Genomic DNA, 26,107 nt, shown 5'->3' on the forward strand with positions numbered 1-26,107 from the left:
TCATTTATTCAACAAATATTGCTTCAGAACCTATTATGATCCCCAAAACAACTGTCTACTAAAGTACAAAGAAAAGACAAAATTTCTGGTCTCAAAAAATTTCGTTTAACAAAAGAGCCACAAGTAAATACCAAAACTACAATGTGATAAATTCTACAAGAGACTGAGAAATAAAAGGAGTGTTGTCAAAACACAGGAAAGAGCGATTAACTTATTGGTTTTGTCAAAAAACAACAACTCCATTTAAGGCAGTACTACTTAGTGTATGGTGCCAGTCTGTGAACTGCTAACCCAAAGCATTTCCCTTGCTAAGAAAAAATGTCAGCTAAACAAAATAATAGCTTACTGCCACAGTTGATTTACATTCCAGAGTAACACCTCTTCAGTCATGGACTGTAATAGTTTGTAGACTGGTTACTTTGAAAAGCACTAAAGTTATGCTAAGTGAAAAATGAGAAGAATGCTAGGCAAATTATAGTCGGAAGAGCACTTTAGGTAGAGAAAATAGCATTTACAATGGATACAAGCAGGAAAAAAGTCCACATGAGGAATTGCAAATAGTTCTTCATGGTCTAGGAGGGATGGTGAATGTCTGGCCCGCAGGCCAAAATAATTTTGTCTGGCCCTGCCAAAGCATTAGGGGTGAGTTAATTAAATGTTTGACCAAATATTGCAGGCTAATTTTTAAGTTGATAAATTTGTATGGCCTGTGAATTATGTTACAAATGTTATTTATAACATCATTAATAATATCATTTAAATAAGGCCCTTGGCAGAAAGAAGGTTCCCCATCCTTGGGCTAGAGGAAAGGATGCCTATAAAGGAAAGGAAATAAGGTTGGAGAAGATGACAAGCCAAATCATAAAGGGCTTTCTAAGTCTATGCTGAGGAGTATGGGTTTTATCCTGCAAGCAAAAAAGTGTCATTGAATAAAATTGAATAAAATTTTAATGAGCTCTGACAGAATCATTATTTCAATTACCTTTTAGCTGGAAGGTAATATGATCAGATTTAGAAATACACAGAATAGATTCAAAGGATAAGAAACTATATACAGTAACCCAATAAATAATAATAGGAACTTGAATTCAAACAGTGGCAGAAGGAATAGAGAAACAGTAACAGATCTGCAAGATATTTAAGAGACAGGATAGAAAGAGAGTATAGCCGAACAGATATAGAAAATGAAGCAAATATTTAAAAATGACTCAATTCCTGACTTGAGTGAATAAATGAGTAAGACCCAGCTGGCGTGGCTCAGTGGCTGACTGTTGACCAGGTCACGATTTGATTCCTGGTCAGGGCACAGGCCCGGGTTGTGGGCTCAATCCCCAGTGGGGGACTTTCAGGAGGCAGCAGATCAATGATTCTCATCACTGATGTTTCTCTCTCCCTTTCCCTTCCTCTCTGAAATCAATAAAAATATTTTTAAATAAATAAATAAAAATAAATGAGTGAGAGTCTAAGATAGAGGAAACAAGAGGAATAGCAGTTTTGGAAGAAGTAAAGTAAATCTGTGAAATTTTAAACTAAAAATTTTGTGTAACAAACAGGTCTCTTCACACTCTCTTTATCATGTTTTTTTAGATATTACTTATCAAGGAATTTGGATGAAGAGAAAGGTATATGATAAGAAAAGTATTCTGATCATACTCACCAGTAATTTCACAGTAATTATCTTGTAGAGTCTTATTCCTAAAATATAAAAAAATATTTAAAAAATCTGTATCACACACAATTATCAAGAATCACAACAGTTGAATAATAATGCCAATTGCCTTCTACAATTTATACCCACTAGCAATGAGTGATGTTTTACCTATGTTCTTAATTGGTTGGATGAAAAATTATATCTCAATAGTCTTTATTTCTCTTCTGAAGATAAGCATCTTTTCATGTATTCAAAAGCTACTGGTATTTAGTTTTCTATGTATTAATATTATAAAAATAACTTTAATTAAAAAATCTGAAGATTGGTATTTATTGTTTTATACCAGCTGATGTATTTAAGGATTTATAAATGAAAGAGTATTTAATCACTTTATTAAAATAAGCTGTACAATGTACATACTTATCCTATATAATAAAGAGCTAATCTGCTAATTAGACCGGATGGCAGAACGACCTTCCGGGATGACCTTCCAGAACAACCAGTGGGCGGGGGTCATGGAGCCACAGGGCCATGAGGCAGCTGGGGCCATGGGACAGCTGGGGCCATGAGGGCCGAGGTAGCCAGGGCCTACTCTTGCACGAATTTCGTGCATTGGGCCTCTAGTCCTATATAATAAAAGGGTAATATGTAAATGGACCAAATGCAGAACAACTGGTCACTATGACGCACACTGACCACCAGGGGACAGGCACTCAATGCAGGAGCTGCCCCCTGGTGGTCAGTGCGCTCCCACAGTGGGAGCACCGCTCAGCCAGAGGCCAAGATCACAGCTGCTGAGCACAGCGGCAGTGGTGGGAGCCTCTCCCGCCTCTGCAGCAGCATTAAGGATGTCCGACTGACAGCAGTCGGACATCCCCCAAGGGCTCCTGGATTGCGAGAGGGTGCAGGCCGGGCTGAGGGACATGTCTCCCACCCCCGAGTGCATGAATTTTGTGCACCGGGCCTGTAGTCAAACATAATAGTACATTAAATTCTGCAAAACAATTTGTTTTGTTTGTGGTTTTTGTTGTTCTTAAAGTAATGTCTGGTATACACTCCTTTCTTTAGAGCATGTTTTGTTTTGTGTGTTTTTTTAAATATATTTTTTAAAATATATAGAGATAGAAACATCAATGCATGCCTCCCACTGGGACCCAGCCCACAACCTGGGCATGTGCCCTTGACCAGAATCGAACCCAGGATCCTTCAGTCTGCAGGCCGACTCTCTATCCACTGAGCCAAACCAGCTAGTGCAATAATTTGTTTTTTAAATTATTCCTAAGTATTCCACAAAAGGGACACAAAATTTAAAAACTAAAAGGATATTAACTTAGCCTGGCAGGTGTTGCTCAGTGATTGAGCATCAACCTATGAAACAGGAGGTCACGGTTTAATTCCCGGTCAGGGTACATGCCCGACTTGCGGGCTCAGTCCCCAATAGGGGGCATGCAGAAGGCAGCCAATCAATGATTCTCTATCATCAATAATGTTTCTCCCTCTCCCTTTGAAATCAATAAAAACATATTTTTTTAAAAAGGACACTAATTTAAAAAGTACTCTATTTAGTAGGAATAAAAAACTTTAAAATATAATTTGAATCACATTTTTCTTACTTACTGTACAAGCAGAACATTTTCTCTTGTTTCTGTTTCTAAAAATTTAAAAAAAATTAAAGTTTTTCAAAGATACTCTGATAAAGCATTAGAAAAATTAACAAGAATAAAAAAATACTGTCCCCCCAAGACACAAGTTATACTTTTTAACCAATAAAATAAAAAATAAATTATATCAATTATATGGTTAGATACCAACAGTAAATTTTTATACAAAACAGACTCGCAGGAATTGCATTAATATATTACCTGCAATTTCTGACTTTCTCACTATTTTCATATGAGATTCTGTCTGATATACCCTAGAAAAGAAAATAAAGATTAATGAAAATCTGTCATTTTGAATTAGAACACTATAGCATCAATTTATACTGTTTTTATCTTAACATTAGAGGCCTGGTGCACGAAAATCATGCATGGCGGGGGGGGGGGGGGGGGGAGGGAGGGTGTCCCTCAGCCCAGCCTGCACCATCTCCAATCTGGGACCCCTCAGGGATGTCCGAATGCCAGACAGGAATCGGGCCTAACTGGCAGTCAGACATCCCTTTCACAATCCAGGAATGTTGGCTCCCAACCGCTCACCTGCATTCCAGCCTGCCCTGTCAGCCTGATCGACATCTAACTGCTCCCCTGCCAGCCTGATTGCCCCCAACTGCCCTCCCCTGCCAGCCCAATCACCCCCAACTGTCCTCCCCTGCTGACCCGGTCACCCCCAACTGCCCTCCCCTGCAGGTCTGGTCGCCCTCAACTGCCCTCCCCTGCCAGCCTGGTCGTCCCCAACTGTCCTCCCCTGCTGACCTGGTCACCCCAACTGCCTTCCCCTACCGGCCTGGTCACCCCCAACTGCCCTCCTCTGCCTGCCTGGTCGCTCCTAATTGCCCTCCCTGCTGGCCTGGTTGCCCCTAACTGCCCTCCCCTGCTGGCCTGATTGCCCACAACTACCTTCCCCTGCCAGCAATCTTGTGGTGGCCATCTTTGACTACATGGGGGCGGCCATCTTGTGCGAGGGTGTGCGGGTCAATTTGCATATTACCTCTTTATTATATAGGATACTAAAGGCCATATATGACAAACCCACAGCTAACATCATACTCAATAGGGAAAAATTAAAAGCATTTCCTTAAGATTAGAATAACACAGGAATGTCCACTTTCTTATTGAACACTAGTGGCCTGGTGAATGAAATTCGTACATGGGGGGGATTGTCCCTCAGCCCAGCCTGCACCCTCTCTAATCTGGGACCTCTTGGGGCATGTCCGACTGCCGGTTTAGGCCCGATCCGAATTTCGTGCACTGGGCCTCTAGTATAGTCAATAATAATGTAATAACCTTATATGGTGCCTGGTGGGCACTGGAAATATCAGGGGGAATACTTTGTAAATTATACTTTGAGTTCAACTACCTCTTTGCTTCATCAGGTACTAGTAATATTTGAAGTGCCAAAATTACTTTACTACATTAAAATCTGTTAGTTTTTTAATGAGCTCTGACAGAATCATTATTTCAATAACCTAGAAAATTTTATTCAACAAACATTTACCAGTATTAAGCACTCATTATACACCTGATGTTACATACTAGAGTCTGACAGATGATCCTTGACCTCAAGATGCTTTCACTACAGAGCTAACACAGTGATTATAAACATTACTTTACTGACTTTTGTTATTAACAGTTCAGATAATGTGGCATGGAGCCCAGAAGAAAAAGTTTCATGCAGAAGTAGCATCTGATATCTGCCTTGATGAATTTGACAGTTCATTTTCATTCTGCTAATATTTGTGCACTGGCGGGGGGGGGGGGGGGGAGGGTAGTCCTTCAGCCGGGCCTGCACCCTCTCGCAGTCTGGGACCCCTCGCTCCTTACTACCCACCTGCTTGCTGCTCCTTACCGCTTGGCTTGCTGCTCCTTAGCGCTGCTGCCACCGCCACTGTGCTTGCCAGCCATGAGCCTGACTTCTGGCTGAGTGGCACTCCCCCTGTGGAAGCGCACTGACCACCAGGGGTCAGCTCCTGTGTTGAGCGTCTGCCCCCTGGTGGTCAGTGCGCGTCATAGCGACCAGTCGTTCTACCATTTGGTCGATTTGCATATTAGGCTTTTATTATATAGGATCACTCATTTGCAAGCATACTGTGTTCCAAGCACTGTGCTATATTCTTTACATATTTTTTTAAATATATTTTATTGATTTTTTACAGAGAGGAAGGAAGAGGGATAGAGAGTTAGAAACATCGATGAGAGAGAAACATCGATCAGCTGCCTCCTGCACACCTCCTACTGGGGATGTGCCCACAACCAAGTTACATGCCCTTGACCGGAATCGAACCTGAGACCTTTCAGTCCGCAGGCCGACGCTCTATCCACTGAGCCAAACCGGTTTTGGCTACATACTTTTTTTTTTTTTTAAATATATTTTATTGATATTTCACAGAGAGGAAGGGAGAGTGACAGAGAGCCAGAAACATCGATGAGAGAGAAACATCGATCAGCTGCCTCCTGCACACCCCCTACTGGGGATGTGACCGCAACCAAGGTACATGCCCTTGACCGGAATCGAACCCGGGACCCTTCAGTCCGCAGGCCGACGCTCTATCCACTGAGCCAAACCGGTTTCGGCTACATATTTTTTAATGATCATAATTACTATGTTGTTTTACAGATGTAGATTTTGAGGGTCATAAAGGTTAAGTAACTACCAAGATCACATATTTGACAAGTGGCAGAGCCAAAATGCAAACCCAAATCTGTCTGACTTCAAAACTTGACTACAAAGCTGCACTTGAAACAACTTTTCTTCAAATGATTTACAACAGAAGCCTTTTTATTCAATACTAGAGGCCTGATGCACGAAATTCATGCAAGTGTAGGCCTTCCTTCCCCCAGCTGCTGTCACTGGCTTCCCTCCAGCAGCCGGCAAGCACCCGGACCCAGGCTTCCCTCACAACCCCAGCTTCGTCCAGAAGGTCATCTGGAAGGATGTCCTGTCTAATTAGCATATTATGCTTTTACTATTATAGGCGAGCAGGATCAGTAGTTGGTCAACTAATCAAAAAATATCTTTAAAGAAAGAAATCATAACTGATCCACATATACCTTAACCATTTTAAAAACTTGGGAATTTAATTTGCAAATCTCCTTATATTAATCTGAGGTTTTTACTCTGAGTATGTACCTACTGGTACAATTCTAGTGTATTTATAAAGTTTTTAAACACACTTTAAAACAATATTAACACAGAAACTTTCTAAATTTTTATGACTGATTTCCTTGTCTTTTATCTCACCCATACCAAATTTAAAAGCATTTTAAAAAGTATGTTTTTATTGATTTTTAGATATAAGGGAGAGGGATAGAGAGACAGAAACATCCATGAAAGAAAAACATCCTTGACTGGCTGCCTCCTGCACACCCCCCTACTGGAGATCAAGCCTGCAACCCCAGCATTGTGTTCTGACCAGGAAATTGAACCAGTGACCTCTTGGTGCATGGGTCGATGCTCAACCACGGAGACACACTGGCCAGGCTAAAAGCATTTTTAAAAATAAAGTCACCTTTATAAACATTTCCCTAGCCATTCAATATACTTTTCACAGAAATAACTATCTTTGTCTTTGAGCTCACTTTCATTGATTTATGTAATAGTAGATTAGATTATGTAATTACAACTTCAGCTATATAAATAAGACAAACCCTCCTTGGTTATCCAGCCAATCAACTGTTAGGAACTGAAGTTTATGGATATAAGAGTGTTCAGTGTAGTGTAGGTATCAATTAGTATGCTTTACAAAGGAAATGGAGAATATAGGTTAATTCTAACAATTGAGTTAGGTGGGAGTTTTAAGAGAGCTTTTACTGTATGTTTTCAGTATCTATTTTACTGTACTTGTTTCTATGTCTAGAATACTATGATTCTTATTTTCTTATTAAATTTATTGGGGTGACATTGGTTAATGAGATTATATAAGCTTCAAGTATACAGTATTGTAATACATCAGCTCTATATTGCAATGTGCTCATCATCCAAAGTTTAGTCTCCTTCCATCACCATATATTTGACCCCCTTTACCCTTTCAACCTCCCCACACCCTGATTCTTTTTCAATTGATCTATTTCAGCCTTTTTTGTCTCATGGCACACATATACTAAACACTAAAATTCAGTGGCACACCAATAAATATAATTTTTGCCAATCTAACAAAAAAATAGGTATAATTTTGATTGATTTGCAAAAAAATAATAGGAGTTACCCTTTTTACCTCAAAATGATTTTTTTAAAAAATCAGAGGCCTACACTTGTATATAAGGATTTCTAGTACCAAGAATTAACCAATCAGTCTTAACTGGTTTGGCTCGGTGGATAGAGCGTCGGCCTGCGGACTGAAGGGTCCCGGGTTCAATTCCAGTCAAGGGCATGTACCTTGGTTGTGAGCACATCCCCAGTAGGAGGTGTGCAGGAGGAAGCTGTTTGATGTTTCTTTCTCATCTATGTTTCTAACTCTCTATCCCTACCCCTTCCTCTCAGTAAAAAATCAATAAAATACATTAAAAAAAAAGAATTAACCAAATCAGACATAACCTTATTATGTGATATGACCAATAAGAGGCAACTCTATTATAGGACCTATATATTTATGGTTCAAGACAGGAAATTCACACTGATGATTATTGTTGTGTTGGCTGTTGTCCTTTTTTTATTAGACAATCTAAGGAAAAAGAGGTCAGTGCCCCTGACTAAACAGTCAGGTACTGCATGTTTTAAAAATTCTTGTGGCAAACCAGTTGAAAATTGCTGATCTATTTGAACAAAGAATATCTTTATGAAACACTAGTTATGTATTGGTTAGTATTATCTAAATTGACACCTTCTGTAATAACATATACTATCTTATTCTGGTCATGCAATAATACCATGAGATGTGTAAGCACTATTATTTCCATCCTAAGAAAGGAGAAAACTGATGCTCTAATAAGTTAAATGACTTGAACTAGAGGCTATTTAGTGATAAAACCAGAACTTCTGCCAGGTGTTTTTTTGTTTTGTTTTGTTTTGAATCGGAAATTCCTTTTAATATTCCGGAGTCATTTTAGAAAAGTAAGTACAGTGAATAGATTATTGTTAAGGAAAGGAAAAGGGTAGAATAGATTTAACTTGGGAAAGGTCATCAGAAGCAGTGGAAAAACCAGTAGACTAGGAATCAGAGGACCTACATTTTTTTTTAAATATATTTTTATTGATTTCAGAGAGGAAGGGGAGCGGGAGAAAGAGATAGAAACATCAATGATGAGAGAGAATCATCGATTAGCTGCCTCCTGCATGCCCCACACTGGGGACTGAGCCCACAACCTGGGAATGTGCCCTGGCCGGGAATCAAACCGTGACCTCCTGGTTCGTAGGTCGACGCTCAACCACTGAGTTAGGCTGGCCGGCAGGACCTACATTATTACTGTGGCTACATTACATTGGGAAAGTAACATCACCCCTCTGGCTTTAATCTTCTCACCTTAAAAATGAAGAGTTGGGCCATAGCTGGTTTGGCTCAGTGGATAGAGCATTGGCCTGCGGTCTGAAGGGTCCCAGGTTTGATTACAGTCAAGGGCACATGCCTAGGTTGTGGGCTCAATTCCCCAGTACGGGGTGTGGAGAAGGCAGCTAATCAATGATTCTCTCTCATCACTGATGTTTCTATCTCTCTCTCCCTCTCCCTCTCAAATCAATAAAAATATATCTAAAAAGACTGGAGATTCTTATGCATACCAATTTTAAAAAATGGAGAGTTGGGACTGTATCTTCTTACTAAGATTTCTTCTAATTTTAACATACTATCATCCAAAAGACAAATTTGAGTAGAAAATGCTCAATTTTCTTATATATCTAACTATTTTACGGACTGTTAGAAAAAAATCCTATCCAAGGTACCCCTTCTTGACTTTTGGGAAATGTTTTTAATTAGCCAAACTCATTATAAAACTAGAGAAGGGAAAGAATAAGCCAAGTAACCATTAATAACAGAGCAAATGTGAGAAACAAAGAAAATAGAAAGAATAGAAGCAATGGAATACCAATCAGGCCTAGAAAATACATCTAATTTCCTAATACAGGTACTAGAGGAAAAAGAAAATACCAACAATGTGAAAGAAGACATCATAATATAATGATTAAGAATACTTGATGTGAAATAGTCCAAAGTCTGAGCCCTACTCCTTAATAAGTATGGGAACCTGAGCTAAACCTCAGTTTCCTTATTCATAAAATGAGATACGATTGTTAGAATTCAATGAGTAATAAATTTAAATAGTAGCATAGTGCCTGTCACATTGTACGTATTCAATATTAGCTATCCTATATAATAAAAGCCTAATATGTAAATTGACAGAACAGCAGAACCACCGGTCGCTATGACGTGCACTGACCACCAGGGGGCAGATGCTCAACGCAGGAGCTGCTCCCCAGTGGTCAGTGCGCTCCCACAGGGGGAGCACTGCTCAGCCAGAAGCTGGGCTCACGGCTGGCAAATGCAACAGCAGTGGTGGGAGCCTCTCCCACCTCCGCGGCAGCACTAAGGAGCAGCAAGCAGGGCAGTAAGGAGCAAGGGGTCCCGGACTGCAAGAGGGCGCAGGCCAGGCTAAGAGACCCCCCCCCCAAGTGCACAAATTTCATGCACTGGGCCTCTAATTATTAATAAATCAAAACTGACATATATAAATCCACTTTTAATTATATTTGAAACAGGTAATCTTCATATATTAAAAAGATCATTTCAATGTGATTATTAAGATGACAGATTTTTTTTTTTTTTTGAGAAATAATCCAAGCACCTATTCTCAAGTTTTTAAAATCTAAGATGGTTTTTAAAATCTTCCATTGCTCAGTGATTAGAGCAAAGGTCTGCACAACAGAGGGACATGAGTTCAATTCCTGGTCAAGGGCATGTATCTGGGTTGCAGGTTCCATCCCTGCCCCAGGTCAGGCACGCACACAGGAGGCAACCAATCAATGTGTCTCTCTCACATCCCTTTCTCCTCCTCTTCTTCTTCTTCTCCTTTCCCCCTTCCCGTCCACTCTCTCTAAAAATCAATGGGAAAAATATCCTCACTCCTCAGTGAGGTCTTAAAAAAAAAAAAAAGAAATCTAAGAATGTAAGAAGGCTCTTAGTCACTGCTTCTAGGAAGGAGAAAGAATATTTTAAAAATAACAAAATATAAGAATGGTATCTGATCTGTTCCTTCCAGCTGTATGAAAAATGTGGACTTGGATTTAAAAATAAAAACAATAACAAAAATCAACTTGATTGTTCCATTGTACTCATTAACACCAAAATAAATTCTAGATGGGTTAAATAAAATGAACCTATAAAGACACCAGAAGAAAATACAGGTGACTTAAAAAAAAAATTTGGCATCTGATATTTTAAACAAATCTAGAAACCAGAAGCAAAATCACGGGCAGATATCACCATATAAAAAATTTAAAACTTTTATACAGGAAAATACCAAATAAGGAAAATTAAAACAGGCTCAATGGTTGAGCGTCAACCTATGAGCCAGGAGGTCATAGTTCGATTTCTGGTCAAGGCATATACCCAGGATGTGGGCTCGAACCCCAGTGTGGGTTATGCAGAAGGCAGCTGATCCATGACTCTCTCTCATCATTGATGTTTCTCTCTTTCCCTCTCCCTTCCTCTCTGAAATCAATAAAAAATTATTTCTTAAAAATTTGCAATGCAGATGAAAAAGGGCTGATATCCCTAATAAATTAAGAAACTTTAACAAGTCAGAAGAAAAAGACAACTACACACATCAAGAAAATGACATAAAAACAATGACTAATTCAATAGTAAGGAGAACCTATAGCATCCATATTGTGATTTTTAAATGCCATTTCCTACTAAAAAGAACCGAGCCGTACCTTGGAGAAATAGCTGATTCCAGGTCTGGGGCAAATAATATAAAAAATGAACATGAAAATCTTGTTATACTATAAAGCAAAGAAGCTATTAAAAATTATTTGTGTTATATTAAAAGGTCAGAAACAAATCTGAAGAGATTCTACTGGTCAAAGATAGAATAGTCTAAGTATTAATAAAAATAATAATTACAACTACTGAAACACATTAAATATATTTAAGTTCATGATAATAGATTCTTAGATTTAGATATTTAGGTAAAGATACCTCACTAGTCAGCTTTGAAGATACTAGAAAACTAACTTGTACTGAAAACTAGTAAATAAAGGAAAACAACACCTCCAAGCATTTAACCTGCCTTTCCTATATTAATCACAATTCAAGTAAACAAATAACTTTATGGGAAAATCCTCAATAGAAGTGCTGTTAATAAATAAAAAAAGGAATGACAGAATGAGAATACTATCAATTAGCAAAAACTCTAAAAAAATCATGGATCTAGGTAAAGATCATCAATGTCCATTAACATCACAAAAAAGAGGTAACTGAACAATAAGTACCATCTGATGGAAGCACAGGACACTACCTATGAAATACTCTTATCTAAAACATCAAATTTAAGTCAAACAAGCCTTCCACCTTTAACAACCAACTGACAGGAAATCAAATTTAGCCCATTAGGATACAATCAGCAAAATCTGGAATATAAGACACTCAATAGGACAAACTCAGTTTTTTAATAGAAAAAAAAGGGGGGGGGGAGAACCTACAGATTAATAGACTTAAGAGACATATCAACCAAATGGAATGTATTAACCTTGTTAGGATACTGAGTCACATCAGTAATCTGCGGGATGGCGGGGGCGGTGTCAGAGAAATGTGAACATTGAACAGATATTTGATAATATCATGGAATTACTGTTGGCTTTCTAAAAGATGTAATAATAGCATTATTAATAGGTTCTTTAAAAATATTTTGTCTTTTAAAGACATAACTAATGAAATACATCTGGGATTCACATGAAAATAATTTAGTAGGAGGGGAAAGGGAACTAAGTGGGGGTGTAGTGAAACAAGAGTGGCCATAGTTGACAACTATAGCTGAAATGAATACTTGAGTTTTCATGATACTATTTTCTCTGTGTTATAACTTTTAATCATAAAATTGGGGGGGGGGGCCGAGGGAGAGTAAATTGGAGGCTTTTTTTTAAACTTCCCAATAACCTTTTTTTATACCTCCACTTCCTTTAGAGTTGTGTGTGTAACCCAGACCTTTGCACCATCTCTCTCAGTAGTAAGATCTAGTAGTTCTATTCCTGACTTTAGAGGGAACACTTTCAATGTTTTCCTTTTTTAAAAAAAAAAAAAAGTATATTTTTATTGATTTCAGAGAGGAAGGGAGAGAAAGAGAGAGAGAGAGAAACATCAATGATGAGAGAGAATCATTGATCGGCTGCCTCCTGCATGCCCCACACTGGGGACCGAGCCTGCAACCTTGGCATGTGCCCTTGGCCAGAATCAAACCCTGGACCGGGGTCCTCAAACTTTTTAAACAGGGGGCAAGTTCACTGTCCCTCAGACCGTTGGAGGGCCGGACTATAATTTTTAAAAAAAACTATGAACAAATTCCTATGCACACTACGGGCCCAGGACGAGTCGGCTGCTAAGCAGGACAGGCAGCGGCACCCGGCGGGCCAGATAAATGTCCTCGGCGGGCCGCATGTGGTCCGCGAGCCGTAGTTTGAGGACCCCTGCACCCTTCAGTCTGCAGGCTGACTTGACGCTCTATCCACTGAGCAAAACCAGCTAGGGCTCAATGTTTTTCTTTTAAGCATAATGCTAAATAACAACCTCTTAAATAACAATTCTTTAATGCTTATTTAATAGAAACACAGGTTATCTGAGTCAGCACTAACATATTTAGTTTGACACACAACAAAGCATTACTGTAATTTAAAATTATTTCTCCTTTCAACTTACTTTATAGTATCTGCAAAGCTGACTCGGCGAGAGCTTTTCTTATTTCTCGAAGCATTGGGTTCCTAAGGGCAGAGAATATTTGGTATGATTCTTAATGAGACCACTGTTAATTAGGTCTCCAGAGTACTACATATAGACCAAGTCTTAACCTGAAATAATTTTATATTATTATTAATTTTGATTATCAGTCTCCAAGATATCCCAATGTAAAAACACTTAATAAACACGAATATAATTTTCAATGTGAATGATACTAAGTATACTGATATAAACAACATATATTTAAGGAGATACTGCCCCTTCTCTTCTCTCTCTTTTGAGTGAATGGCTATTTTACTATCAAGAAAAAAGACAAAGGATAAAGCAAATGATATGTTGCCTATTATGGTAACCTTACTATATTATTTTGAAGATTTAAAAAAATTCAATTGTAGTAAAATACCCATAAATAAAATTTACCACCTTAACCATTTTGAACATGTATTTTTATTTTATTAAGAACACTCTACAGAAATGTACCCTCTGAACAGATTTCTAAAGGCACAGTACGATATTGTTAACTACAGGCAGTATTGTACAGATCTCTAGAACATATTCATCTTGCATAATTGAAATTTTATACTTGTTGATTAGCAACTCCCCATTTTCCCATCCTCTCTGCCCCTGGCAACCACTATCCTTCTGCTCTCTGCTTTTATGAGTTTGACTATTTTAGATAACTCATGTAAGTGGAATCTTACAGTATTTGTCCTTCTGTGACTGGCTTATTTCACTTAGCATAATGTACTCAAGCATCTTAACCATTTTTAAGTGTACAGTTCAGTTAGGTATATCTAGGTTGCTATGCAACCAATCTCCAGAACTCTTTTCATCTTGCAAAACTGAAATCCTATATCCATTAAACAATTCCCCTTTCCCCCTAACCTTTCCATAGCCACCATTCTATTTTCTGTCTCTATGAATTTGGCTACTCTATACTCTAGGAACTTCACAAGTGGAATCATAGTGGTTTTTTTTTCCTTTTGTGCCTCGTTTATTTCACTAAGCACAATGGCTTCAAGGTTCACCCATGCTAAATATTATTTTTAATTTTTTTTTTTTTTTTTTAAGAAAGAGGGAGAGGGAGAAAAAAATGGATGTGCTCGGCTGCCTCCTGAACACTCCCTACCGGGGATCAAACCCGCAACCTGGGCATGTGCACTGACAGGGAATCGAACCAACAAGCATTCAGTGCACAGGGCGATGCCCAACCAACTAAGCCACACCCGCCAGGCCCAGAATCCCCTTCTTTTTTTTTTTTTTTTTTTAATATATTTTTATTGATTTTTTACAGAGAGGAAGGGAGAGGGATAGAGAGCCAGAAACATCGATGAGAGAGAAACATCGATCAGCTGCCTCCTGCATACCCCCTACTGGGGATGTGCCCGCAACCAAGGTACATGCCCTTGACCGGAATCGAACCTGGGACCCTTCAGTCCACAGGCCGACGCTCTATCCACTGAGCCAAACCGGTTAGGGCCAGAATCCCCTTCTTTTTTAAGGTTGAATAATGTTCCATTGATGCCACATTTTGTTTATCCATTCATCAGTCAATGGACACTGGGTGCTTCCTCCCTCTGACTACTGTGAATAACGATGCTATGAACAGGGGTGTACATTTCTTAAAATTCTTCTTTCAATTCTTTTGAGTATATACCCAGAAGCAGAATTGCTAGATCATATGGTAATTCTATTATTTTTTCAGGAATTGCAATACTGTTTTTTCCACAGCAGCTGCACCATTTTACATTCCCACAACGGGACACAAAGGTTCTAATTACGCCACATACCAGCCAACATTGTTATTTTCTAAGTTTGTTTTTCTTTTTAATATATTTTATTGACATTTTACAGAGAGGAAGGGAGAGAGATAGAGAGTTAGAAACATCGATGAGAGAGAAACATCGATCAGCTGCCTCCTGCACACCTCCCACTGGGGATGTGCCCGCAACCAAGGTACATGCCCTTGACCGGAATCGAACCTGGGACCCTTCAGTCCTCAGGCCGACGTTCTATCCACTGAGCCAAACCGGTTTCGGCTATTTTCTAAGTTTTTGATGATAGTCATTCTAATGAGTATAAGGTGACATCTCATCCTATATAATAAAGAGGTAATATGTAAATTGACCATCACTCCAACACACAAGATGGCTGCCCCCATGTGGTCAAAGATGGCTGCTCCATGTGGACACGAGATGGCCGCCACAAGATGGCCAGCAGGGGAGGGCAGTTGCTGGCGATCAGGCCTCCAGGGCAGGGCAGTTGGGGATGATCAGGCCTGCAGGGGAGGGCAGTAAGGAGTGACCGGGCTGGCAGAGGAGGGCAGTTGGGGGCGACCAGGCCTGCAGGGAAGGTTAGTTGGGGGGAACCAGGCCTGCAGGGGAGGGTAGTTAGGGGTGACCAGGCCTGCAGAGGAGGGCAGTTGGGAGGTACCAGGCCTGCAGGGGAGAACAGTTGGGAGGCACCCAGGCCTGCAGGGGAGGGCAGCTGGAGGGGACCAGGCCTGCAGGGGAGGGCAGTTAGGAGCGACCAGGCTGGCAAGGGAGGACAGTTAAGGGTGACTGGGCCAGCAGGGGAGGGCAGTTAGGGTCCACCAGGCCTTCAGGGAAGAGCAGTTAGGGGCAATCGGGCTGGCAGGGGAGCAGTTACGTGTCAATCAGGCTGGCAAGGGAGCAGTTAGGGGGTGATCAGGCTGGCAGGCAGAAGCGGTTAGGGGCAATCAAGGCAGGCAGACAGGCAAGTGGTTGGGAGCCAGCAGTCCTGGACTGTGAGAGGGATGTCTGACTGCCCGTTGGACATCCCTCGAGGGGTCCCAGATTGGAGAGGGTGCAGGCTGGGCTGGGGGACACCCCGCCCCATGCACGAATTTCGTGCACCGGGCCTCTAGTTGTGGTTATTGTATGCATTTCCCTAGTAATTAGTGATGTGGAGCATCTTTCATTATAATATATAGTTTTTACTTTTCCTCATATTCCTTAACAAGAGCTAACATTTTTACTCTCATGGATACCAAACACAAAAAGTAAGACAGAGAAACAAACAACATCCACAGAGAATTTTACAGCGATAATTCTGAATACCTGAACGTAAGTCTTATTATAACAAAGAATCAGGAATGTTCATCCTGGCAGATGCTACAGGTGACCTCAAACTTAATATGATAATACTGACACAGTAAATAAATACTGGGACTAAAAGAGATTAATACCTTTCTTTTTTTTTCTTTTTTCTACAACTTTAACATGTCTTTTTATGCTAGAAAGGCTTTTTTACAGAAGTCCTTGAAGATGTAAAGCGAAGTTTTCTGCATGAAAAAAAGGATGTGTGACAAGCAACTTATTACCTAAGTCAGTTCCCTCAGAACTGATCTTCAAAATGCAAACTGCACTTTCCTCAGTATTTTTGGAAGGCATCGTGGATCTAGGCAGTGTGGTCTTACAAAGACTAGATCTGCATTCCTCCAAAGGTACTGTATTCACTTCTTTCTTCACCGGCTGTAATCTCTGTAAACTAACTTTGACTAGTTCTATCAGAAGAGACAGGAAGGGAAATTGCTAGACTAGTTCAAGTCTTCAATGGCTGGGGCTTTCTACTGCTCTTCAACAGTATTCTCAGATCACAATACTAGCATATTTCTTACTAAAAAAGAAAAACAAATTTGTGTGGTATATTAGAAATTAGATTAGAGCTCTAATTTGAAGTCTGTTACTAAGTAGGTGTTTGGGCTTGGACAAAACATTTAACTTCTCTGGACCTCATATTTCTCATCTATAAAATGGGGGAAAAATAGATTCAAGATTACTCTGGTTTCTCTTCAGATGGCATAAATCTTTTGCCTTTTACTGAAGATTTCCATAGAGAGGAACAAAAACAAAAAAGATTACTGGTGACGTCCTATTGATTTTAAAGCTCTATGAATCTATGAATCTGTCCTTTAATCATTTAAAATTCATTAGAAACATTTTTTACCCTGGCCTATATGGCTAAGTGGTTGGAGTGTTGGCCCACCCACTGAAGGGTCGCAGGTTCAATTCCTGGTCAAGGGCATGTACCTGAATTGCAAAGGAATCCCCCACATGTGGGAGGCAACCAAATGATGTGTCTCTCTCATATCAATGTCTCTCTTTCTCTCTCTCTCCTTTCCCCCCTCCCTCCCTTACTTCCTCTTTCTCTAAAAAAAAAAAAAATCATTGAAAAATATATCCTCAGTCGAGGAAAAACAAAACATTTTCTTAAAAGGGGGTGAGGGGTAAGTAGGAGAGGATGAAGGGGAAAGGAAACTTGACTTGGGGTGGTGAACACACAATACAGATGATGTATTATAGCAGTGGTCGGCAAACTCATTAGTCAACAGAGCCAAATATCAATAGTACAACGATTAAAATTTCTTTTGAGAGCCAAATTTTTTAAACTTAAACTTCTAACGCCACTTCTTCAAAATAGACTCACCCAGGCCGTGGTATTTTGTGGAAGAGCCACACTCAAGGGGCCAAAGAACCGCATGTGGCTTGTGAGCCGCAGTTTGCCGACGGTATTATAGAATTACTAGAGGCCCGGTGCACAAAATTTATGCACGGGGTGGGGGGTGTCCCTCAGCCCAGCCTGCACCCTCTCCAATCAAGGACCCCTTGAGGGATGTCCAACCGCCCGTTTAGGCCCAATCCCACCGGGACTGCTGGCTCTCAACCGCTCGCCTGCCTCTGCCTGATTGCCCCTAACCGCTTCTGCCTGCCAGCCTGATAACCCCCTAACCACTCCACTGCCAGCCTCATCGATGCCTAACTGCTCCCCGGCCAGCCCAATTGCCCCTAACTGCGCTCCCCTGCCAGTCGGGTCACCCCTAACTGTCGTCCCCTGGAGGCCTGGTCGCCCCCAACTGCCCTCTCCTGCTGGCCTGGTCACCCCTAACTGCCCTCCCCTGCAGGCCTGGGTCCCCCCCTACCTGCCCTCCCCTGCTGGCCCAGTCATCCCTAATTGCCCTCCCTGCTGGCCTGATCGCCCACAACTGCTCTCCTCTGCAGACCCTCAACTGCCCTCTGCTGGCCCGGTCACCCCTAACTGCCCTCCCTGCTGGCCTGATCGCCCACACCTGCCCTCCCCTGCAGGCCTGGTCCCCCCCAATCATTGGAAATCCTCAGGTGAGGATTAATAAACACACAAACAAACAAGCAAGCTATGGAATATCGCTCAACAATAAAAAAGAATGAAATCTTACCATTTGTGACAGCATGGATGGACCTGGAGGGTATTATGCTTAGTGAAATAAGTCAGACACAGAGAGACAAATACCATATGATTTCACTTATATGTAAAATCTAAAGAACAAAATGAATAAACAAACAAAACAGAAACAGACTCATGGATACAGAGAACAGATTGATGAATGCCAGGGGATAGGCATTGAGGAACTGGGTGAAAAATGAAGGAATTAAGAATTACTGATAGTTGCAAAACAGTCACAGAGATGTGAAGTACAGCATAGGAAATCCTATATAATAAAAGCCTAGGTGGTGTCACACCCTCATGCGACGTTGTCACAAGATGGCTGCCACAAGATGGCCATGCACACAGCGGAGGCGGGGCCCAGAGACCACTCTGCACAGTGAGGCCTGGGGGTCCTGCGGCTCTGTGTGGCATGGAGTAGGCTGGTCCCGGCAGAGGAGGCGGGTCGCAGCAGGGGAGGGCAGTTGTGGGTGATCAGGCTGGCAGGGAAGGGAAGTTGTGGATGATCAGGCCAGCAGGGGAGAGCAGTTGGGAGCAATCAGGCTGGCAGGGGAGTGGTTAGGGGCAGTCAGGCAGGCAGGCAGGTGAGTGGTCCGGATTGTGAGAGGGATGTCCGAGGGGTCCCAGATTAGAGAGGGTGCAGGCCGGGTTGAGGGACACCCCCTCCCCCCGCATGCACGAATTTCATGCACCGGGCCTCTAGTATAGTCAATAATATCGTAATAACTATGGATGGTGCCAGGTGGGTACTAAAAATATCAGGGGGAGCACTTTGTGAACCTTATGATTGTCAAAGCACTGTGCTGAACATCTGATACAAAATAATACTGAATGTAAACTGTAATAAAAAAAGAACAAAAATCCTAGCCGGTCTGGCTCAGTGGATAGAGCATTGGCCTGTGGTCTGAAGGGTCCCAGGTTTGATTCCGGTCAAGGGCACATACCCAGGTTGCAGGTTCGATCTCCAATAGGGGGCATGCAGGAGGCAGCCGATCAGTGATTCTCTCCCATCATTGATGTTTCTATCTCTCTCTCCCTCTCCCTTCATCTCTGAAATAAAAAAATCGACTGAGAGTTTGACCAGGAGTTCAACCGGGATTTCAACCAGGGGGCAGGGCCAGCCGGCCAACTGCCCGTGCATGAATTTATGCACCGGGCCTCTAGTCCTATATAATAAAAGCCTAATATGCTAAGTGTCCAGTCAGCTGGTGACCGGTCGACTGTTCAACCAATCAAAGCATAATATGCTAAGGCCGCTAAACTGCTTGCTATGATGTGCACTGACCACCAAGGGGCAGACAGTTGACCAGTCGACCAGTTGCTATGATGTGTACTGACTACCAGGGGTAGTATGCTCCAACTGGTAGGTTAGCTTGCTGCTGGGGTCCGGCCAATTGGGACTGAGTGAGATGGGCTGGACATGCCCTGGAGCCCTCCTGCGGTCTTCCCTGGCTGGCCAACCTCCCGCGTCCCTCCCCAGCCGGCTGACCCTGATCGGCCCCAATTGGGACTGGAGAAGAGGGGGCCAGACATGCCCTGGAGCCCTCCTGTGGTCCCTCCCCAGCCCCGATCGTGCACTGGTGGGGTCCCTTGGCCTGGCCTGTGCCCTCTCGCAATCTGGGACCCCTCGGGGGTATTGGTCAGCCGGTTTAGGCCTGATCCTGGAAGCCACTCCCCTTGGGAGGGCACCAGTCCCAGGGCTCACAGCTGGCAAGCGCTGCTGCAGTGGCGTGAGCCTCTCCCCATTGGGACTGATTGGGCGCGAGCCCACGGCAGGCGCAGTGGGGCCGGGATGAGTGGGAGCAGCAGGTAGGAGCTGCAGGCGGCGTTGGACTGCAGGTTTCGGCCTGATCCCCGCAGGCCACCCCAAGGGATCCCACCTGTGCACAAATTCATGCACCAGGCTTCTAGTACATATATATAAAAAAAGAAAACCCGAAACACTAATTGAAAAAAAATTTTTTTAAGTGAAAGTAAAATAAAAGGAAGAAAGATTAAAGAGGCCAAAGTAGAATGAGCACTCAGAATTATATGTTCTCCAAAACTGTTTGCATTGCATCCATCAACAAAATGTATTAGAAGCCATTATGTACGGAGCACAATACTTTTTTTTTCCAGAGAGGACAGGAGAGAGAGAGTAGAAACATCATTGATGACAAAGAATCCGGGGGAGGTCAATGGGGAAAAAAAAAAAAAAGGAGACATATGTACTACTATTTGTAATACTTCAAACAATTAAAATTAATTAATTAATTAATTAATTAAAAAAATAAAAATAAAATTAAAAAAAAAGACAAAGAATCACTGATCAGCTGCCTCCCACACGCCCCTACTGGGTATCAAGCCTGCAACCCAGGAATGGAACCTGACCAGGGATGGAACCATGACCTCCTGATTCATAGGTCAACACTCAACCACTGAGCCATGCCAGCCGGGATAGGCACAATAAATTTAAAAAACACATGATAATTTAGAAAGGACATTGGTAAACAATTACAATATAAGGTATAGAGGGATGATTTTTCTGAGAAAAGTGATTCCAAACCTGAGTCTTGAAAGACAAATAGGAATTACTAAATAAAGAGGGCTATAGATTTATGATAAAGCAAGTATGATAAAATATTAATTATAGAATCTAGGTGATGACTATATGAGCATTCACTATAAAACTATTCCTACTTTTAGTATATTTTTTAAAAAATTTTAATAAAACAAAAAGGAATAATGAAGAACTAGCCATCTAGGCAGAGGGAACATCATATGTAAATACTTGCAGGTTCCAGAGTTCATGTCTTGCTTGGGGAATAGTAAGCAATTCTAATTGGTGAGATATATGTGAGAGAAGCAAGAAAGAAGGCTGCAAAGTAAATAGGGGTTAAAAATCATGAGTGCCAGCTTACTCAAGTGTTTGGATTTTAATCTAAACACCATGGCATGCTTACTTGTTCATATTCAATAGAGAATCATTTATGATGCTCTCTCTTCATATGGCTAACAAAGTTCCTTACTATTAACAATATCACTAAAAATAGTCATTTATAAAGCATTTACACTAGAAACGTACCTGAACTATTTCATTCCCATCTCTCAGATCCCGAAGAGGACTCCTTGGGGGTTTCAAAATCTAGAAGTAAGAGAATTACTGAAGAAAATCTGGCATATCTATTAATAATCAGTTCATTTCAAGTTATACCATGAGTAGAAAGGCAGAGATGCTAAAATTCCTGTAAAAACCTCTCAAATTCCTCAAAATCATACTGTTCAGTGCTTTGCTTTGTGGCTCATTTAAATATTTGGTATCTATTCCCTTCTGCCTACCTTCCCCAATTATTTTTCTAACTCTGATCCCATGTGGTCTGGGTAAAGCTCATTTCAACCTAGGGTACAACATGTAGCCCTGGTCTAGAACAATCTACACATGATATTCTCTCAGCAATAGTGATTGGTTCAAGAATGAGGTGTTGACCCATATCAAGATAATTAAGCCAAACAATTCAACCCTGAGTTGTTTTTATCTTGAGGATATACACACTACTTTTCCATGTAGGACTTGAACCTGGAAGTAGTAAGCACAGAGAACCTGTCTAACAATGGAGATTACCCAGAGAAAGCAGTCAGAGTAGAAAAAGTGAAAGGAAATCCTAGTACTGATTATATTGTTGGAACCCCGTGTCAGTAAATCATGCCTAAAGTCATTCCTATCTTTGGATTTTTCAATTTCATAACCCAATACATTTTTAGCTCAAATCAGTTTAAGTTGGATATTTTTGGGTCTTGCTATAGCTTTGTATAGCAGTTAAAAAATATATATATATATCCGAAACCGGTTTGGCTCGGTGGATAGAGCATCGGCCTGCGGACTGAAATGTCCCAGGTTCGATTCCAGTCAAGGGCATGTACCTTGGTTGTGGGCACATCCCCATTGGGGGGTGTGCAGGAGGCAGCTGATCAATGTTTCTCTCTCATCGATGTTTCTAACTGTCTATCCCTCTCCCTTCCTCTCTGTAAAAAAAATCAATATATATATATTATATATATATATATATATATATATATATAACATATATATATATATACACACATATATATACACACACACATATATCTTACCTAATAATAGACAAACATGTAAATTGACCGTACCTCCGCTACACCACCAGCCAATCAGGAGTGATATGCAAATTAACCCAATAAAGATGGAGGTTAATTTGCATACACAGGCGCCAAGTGACAGGGGGCAGGTGTTGTGCCCCACCCCCGGTCTCTCAGGGCCTCTGGGCAGCGTGGGAAGGCAGGGCTGGAGCGGAAAGAGGCGGCTCCGGGGCCTGAGTGGAAAGGGGCTGGGCTGGAGTGGAAAGGCAGTGCCAGCAACCAGGGAAAGAAAAGCCCATTCTAGCACGAATCTTCATACATTGGGCTTCTATCATATATATACTTTAAAAAAAAAAAGAATAGTTTATTGATTTTTAGAGAGAAAGGAAGGATGAGGGAGAGAGAGCTAGAAACACCAATGTGAGAGCACATTGTAGGAAAGCTGCCTCCTGCACGCCTCCTACCTGGGGTTGAGTCCACAAGCCTGTCATGTGCCCTTGACCAGGAAGAGAACCAGCAAACTCCTGGTGCATGGAAGGATGCCCAACCAACTGAGCCACACAGGCCAGGGCAGTTTAAAACTTTTTAAAACAGCTTTATTAAAGCATAATTTATGTAGCATACAATTCATAAAATTACCATGAAATTAATGAAATAAAAATTTTTTATGTATTTATAGAATTGTGAATCAGGTAAAACATTTGAGTCTATCCAGAAAGCAATAGAAGTCAGTGGGGGTGGGATGGTGATGCCACAGTCAAAATTACTGTTGTATATAGTCATCATTCAAAAAATGTTAACAATTAATTTAAATATAAGTATTTCTTACTGAGGAATGTCGTCTTCTAACAGGTCTCTCTATATTGTCACTGAAAGAGAAAAAAAAATTTTACAAAGACACTGAAAGAAGAATGAATTTTCAAAAGTCCACAGTATCCTTTACATGCTTTTAAATTGGCCATCACTTTCACTTAACACTTGGCATTACTTTCACTTAGCAAAATTTATAACACTAAATTCAATATTCATAGTCAGTGTTTTAACCCTTTGTACGCCATAAGCGTCTATAGACGCAAGCAGTGGACCTTCCCCACATGCCACGCGCGTCTATACTCACATATCAACTCTGGTCACCCAATTTTAAAATCAGACTTGTTAGTGACATCTCTGGTTTTGTAAAGAAAATTATGGTAACTTAAATTCGTACATATTCCAGCGCATATGGAAGAAATTCCAATATCAATATATAGGGCTGCCATTCAGACATGTGAGAGATAAACACTGAGACACTTGAGATTTTTTTTGGTCATTGTGACACTTGAGATTTGTGTTATCATGTATTTCACACCTAAAATGGTAAACATGGGGTGCATTCTTCATTATTTTTTTACAGATTTGGTCTTTGGAGTATCAACAAAATTTAGTGTTTTCGAGGCTTTTCGTGTCGACGGTTTATTTTCATTTTGCGCTCACTTTTGTTGATATTTCCATAGAATTGAAAATTATCATTATTTTATTACTGAATTTATCGTTGTCATATAGTATATTGTGCAAATAAAATTCAATCCCCATAAATGGCATCAGATGAAGAAATAATCAAACCAAGCACCTCGCAAGAAGAAGATGACATCCTTTATTCAACTTCAGAGTCATGTGATTTTTTAAATTACATTCAAAATATCGTGGCACGTGGGGATGGTTTTCGTTTTGGACGCGTGGCAGTGAACTGGTTAAAATACATATTGTATACTAAAATACTATCTCTTAAAACACAGTACAACATAATTTAAAATATTTACAAAGGTACAATTATAAGATAAATGGGTTATAAATCAAGAGATTCTAGTTCTGGTTTTACTATTGTGTGACTTTTTAGACAAGGTTTTAAACATTCAAATGCCTATGAAGGCAAAACACATACTTCAGTAAATGCAAGAAAAATAGGTGGGATGGAGACTATAATGGAGAGTTTCTGACTAGTCTGAAGGTCATAGCCATTACTCCACCCAGGTTAATTGTTGCCAAGCATAAATATAAACCCAGTGTAGCCACAGCTGATTTTTTAAGAGAAGCTGAAAATCTAATTGTTATATGAAATCTTGAAATTTGGCAACTAATTCAAAAATTAAAAAACATAGCTTAGGGAAAAAAAAATATGTTTTTGATTGTAAACAGGCCACCAGTTTGTGATGCCAACTTTAGACAAATCCTTTCATTTCTTTATGCCTCAATTTTCTCATCCTTAAATTGAAGAGATGAGACATGGTCTCTTAAGCCTCTCTCAGTTTTGACTCTAGATGAGTTTATATAAAGATATGGCAAGGAAGACCTATTAATAACTTCTGAAATCTTTTTCCATTCTCTTCCAGGGGAAAAAATAAATGTTACAAAGTCAATAGGTCTTACTAGTTGAAGAAGTATATTTTCTCTGATAAAGTTTAACACTTTTAGAGGCACTGCATGAACTTACTTTTCTTCATTAGTCTCTGAAGACATCCCATCCATTTTTGAAGAAAACCTTTTCTGAAACAAACACAGTATTAGAAAAGGTGAGAAAGAAAGAAGAGAAAGTACAACCCATGAAGAGATTAAGAGCAGATATTTTTGTTGTTAATCCTCACCCAAGGATATATTTTTCCATTGATTTTCAGAGAGAGTGGAAGGGGGAGAGACAGAGAGAAACATGTGAGAGAGACACAAGGATTGGTTGCCTCTGGCACACACCCAATAGGAGGCATGCAGGAGACAGATGGGGACTAAGTCTGCAACTGAGGTACATGCCCTTGCCTGGAATTGAACCCACTCCTCGGGGTGATGCTCTAACCACTGAACAACCATCCAGGGCTAAGAACAGAATTTTGACTTTAGTATTACCTTCTGGGGAAAGACAGAAGGAAAAAAAAAGGATGAAAAGCTACACTATGGGGCCATAAGACCAGAAATTTTGAGGAGTATAAACTATATACTCTATTATAATCAATACTCCTGGAAAATTATATTTAAGATTATCCTATCTAATAGAAGAGTAATATGCAAATTGACCATCACTCCAACACACAAGATGGCTGCCCCCATGTGGACACAAGATGGCCAGCAGGGGAGGGCAGTTGGGAGAAACCAGGCCTGCAAGGGAGGGCAGTTGTGGGCGATCAGGCCAGCAGGGGAGGGCAGTTGGGAGGGACCAGGCCTGCAAGGGAGGGCAATCAAGCCTGCAGAGGAGGGCAGTTAGGGGTGACCGGGCCTGCAGAGAAGGGCAGTTGGGGGGACCCAGGCCTGCAGGGGAGGGCAGTTGGGGGCAATCAGGCTGGCAGGGGAGCAGTTAGGCATCAATCAGGCTGGCAGGGGAGTGGTTAGGGGGTAATCAGGCTGGCAGGCAGAAGTGGTTAGGAGCAATCAGGAAGGCAGGCAGGCGAGCAGTTGGGAGCCAGCAGTCCTGGACTGTGAGAGGATCGGGCCTAAACGGGCAGTCGGACATCCCTCAAGGAGTCCCAGATTGGAGAGGGTGCAGGCTGGGCTGAGGGACACCCCCCCAAGGACGAATTTCATGCACCGGGCCTCTAGTCTATATATATATAAAAAGCCAGTGACCAGAACGCCAGAACAAC

General features: G+C 41.1%; 1 protein-coding gene across 1 annotated transcript in view; it reads right to left on the reverse strand.

Annotated features, from left to right (window-relative positions):
• KNL1 (kinetochore scaffold 1) overlaps positions 1-26,107 on the reverse strand; it is a gene marked incomplete at its 3' end in the record, with an annotated part of 68,882 nt that overhangs the window by 34,400 nt on the left and 8,375 nt on the right. Inside the window, 7 exon segments of the mRNA XM_080675643.1 lie at positions 1,658-1,695; positions 3,269-3,302; positions 3,514-3,566; positions 13,149-13,210; positions 21,475-21,534; positions 23,332-23,371; positions 24,973-25,025. Of these exon segments, the coding sequence (XP_080531769.1) occupies positions 1,658-1,695; positions 3,269-3,302; positions 3,514-3,566; positions 13,149-13,210; positions 21,475-21,534; positions 23,332-23,371; positions 24,973-25,007 (322 nt within the window). The 5' untranslated portion in view covers positions 25,008-25,025.

This window comes from Plecotus auritus, assembly GCF_963455305.1.
Source record: "Plecotus auritus genome assembly, chromosome: 1".
In the NCBI taxonomy this organism is placed as follows: domain Eukaryota; kingdom Metazoa; phylum Chordata; class Mammalia; order Chiroptera; family Vespertilionidae; genus Plecotus; species Plecotus auritus.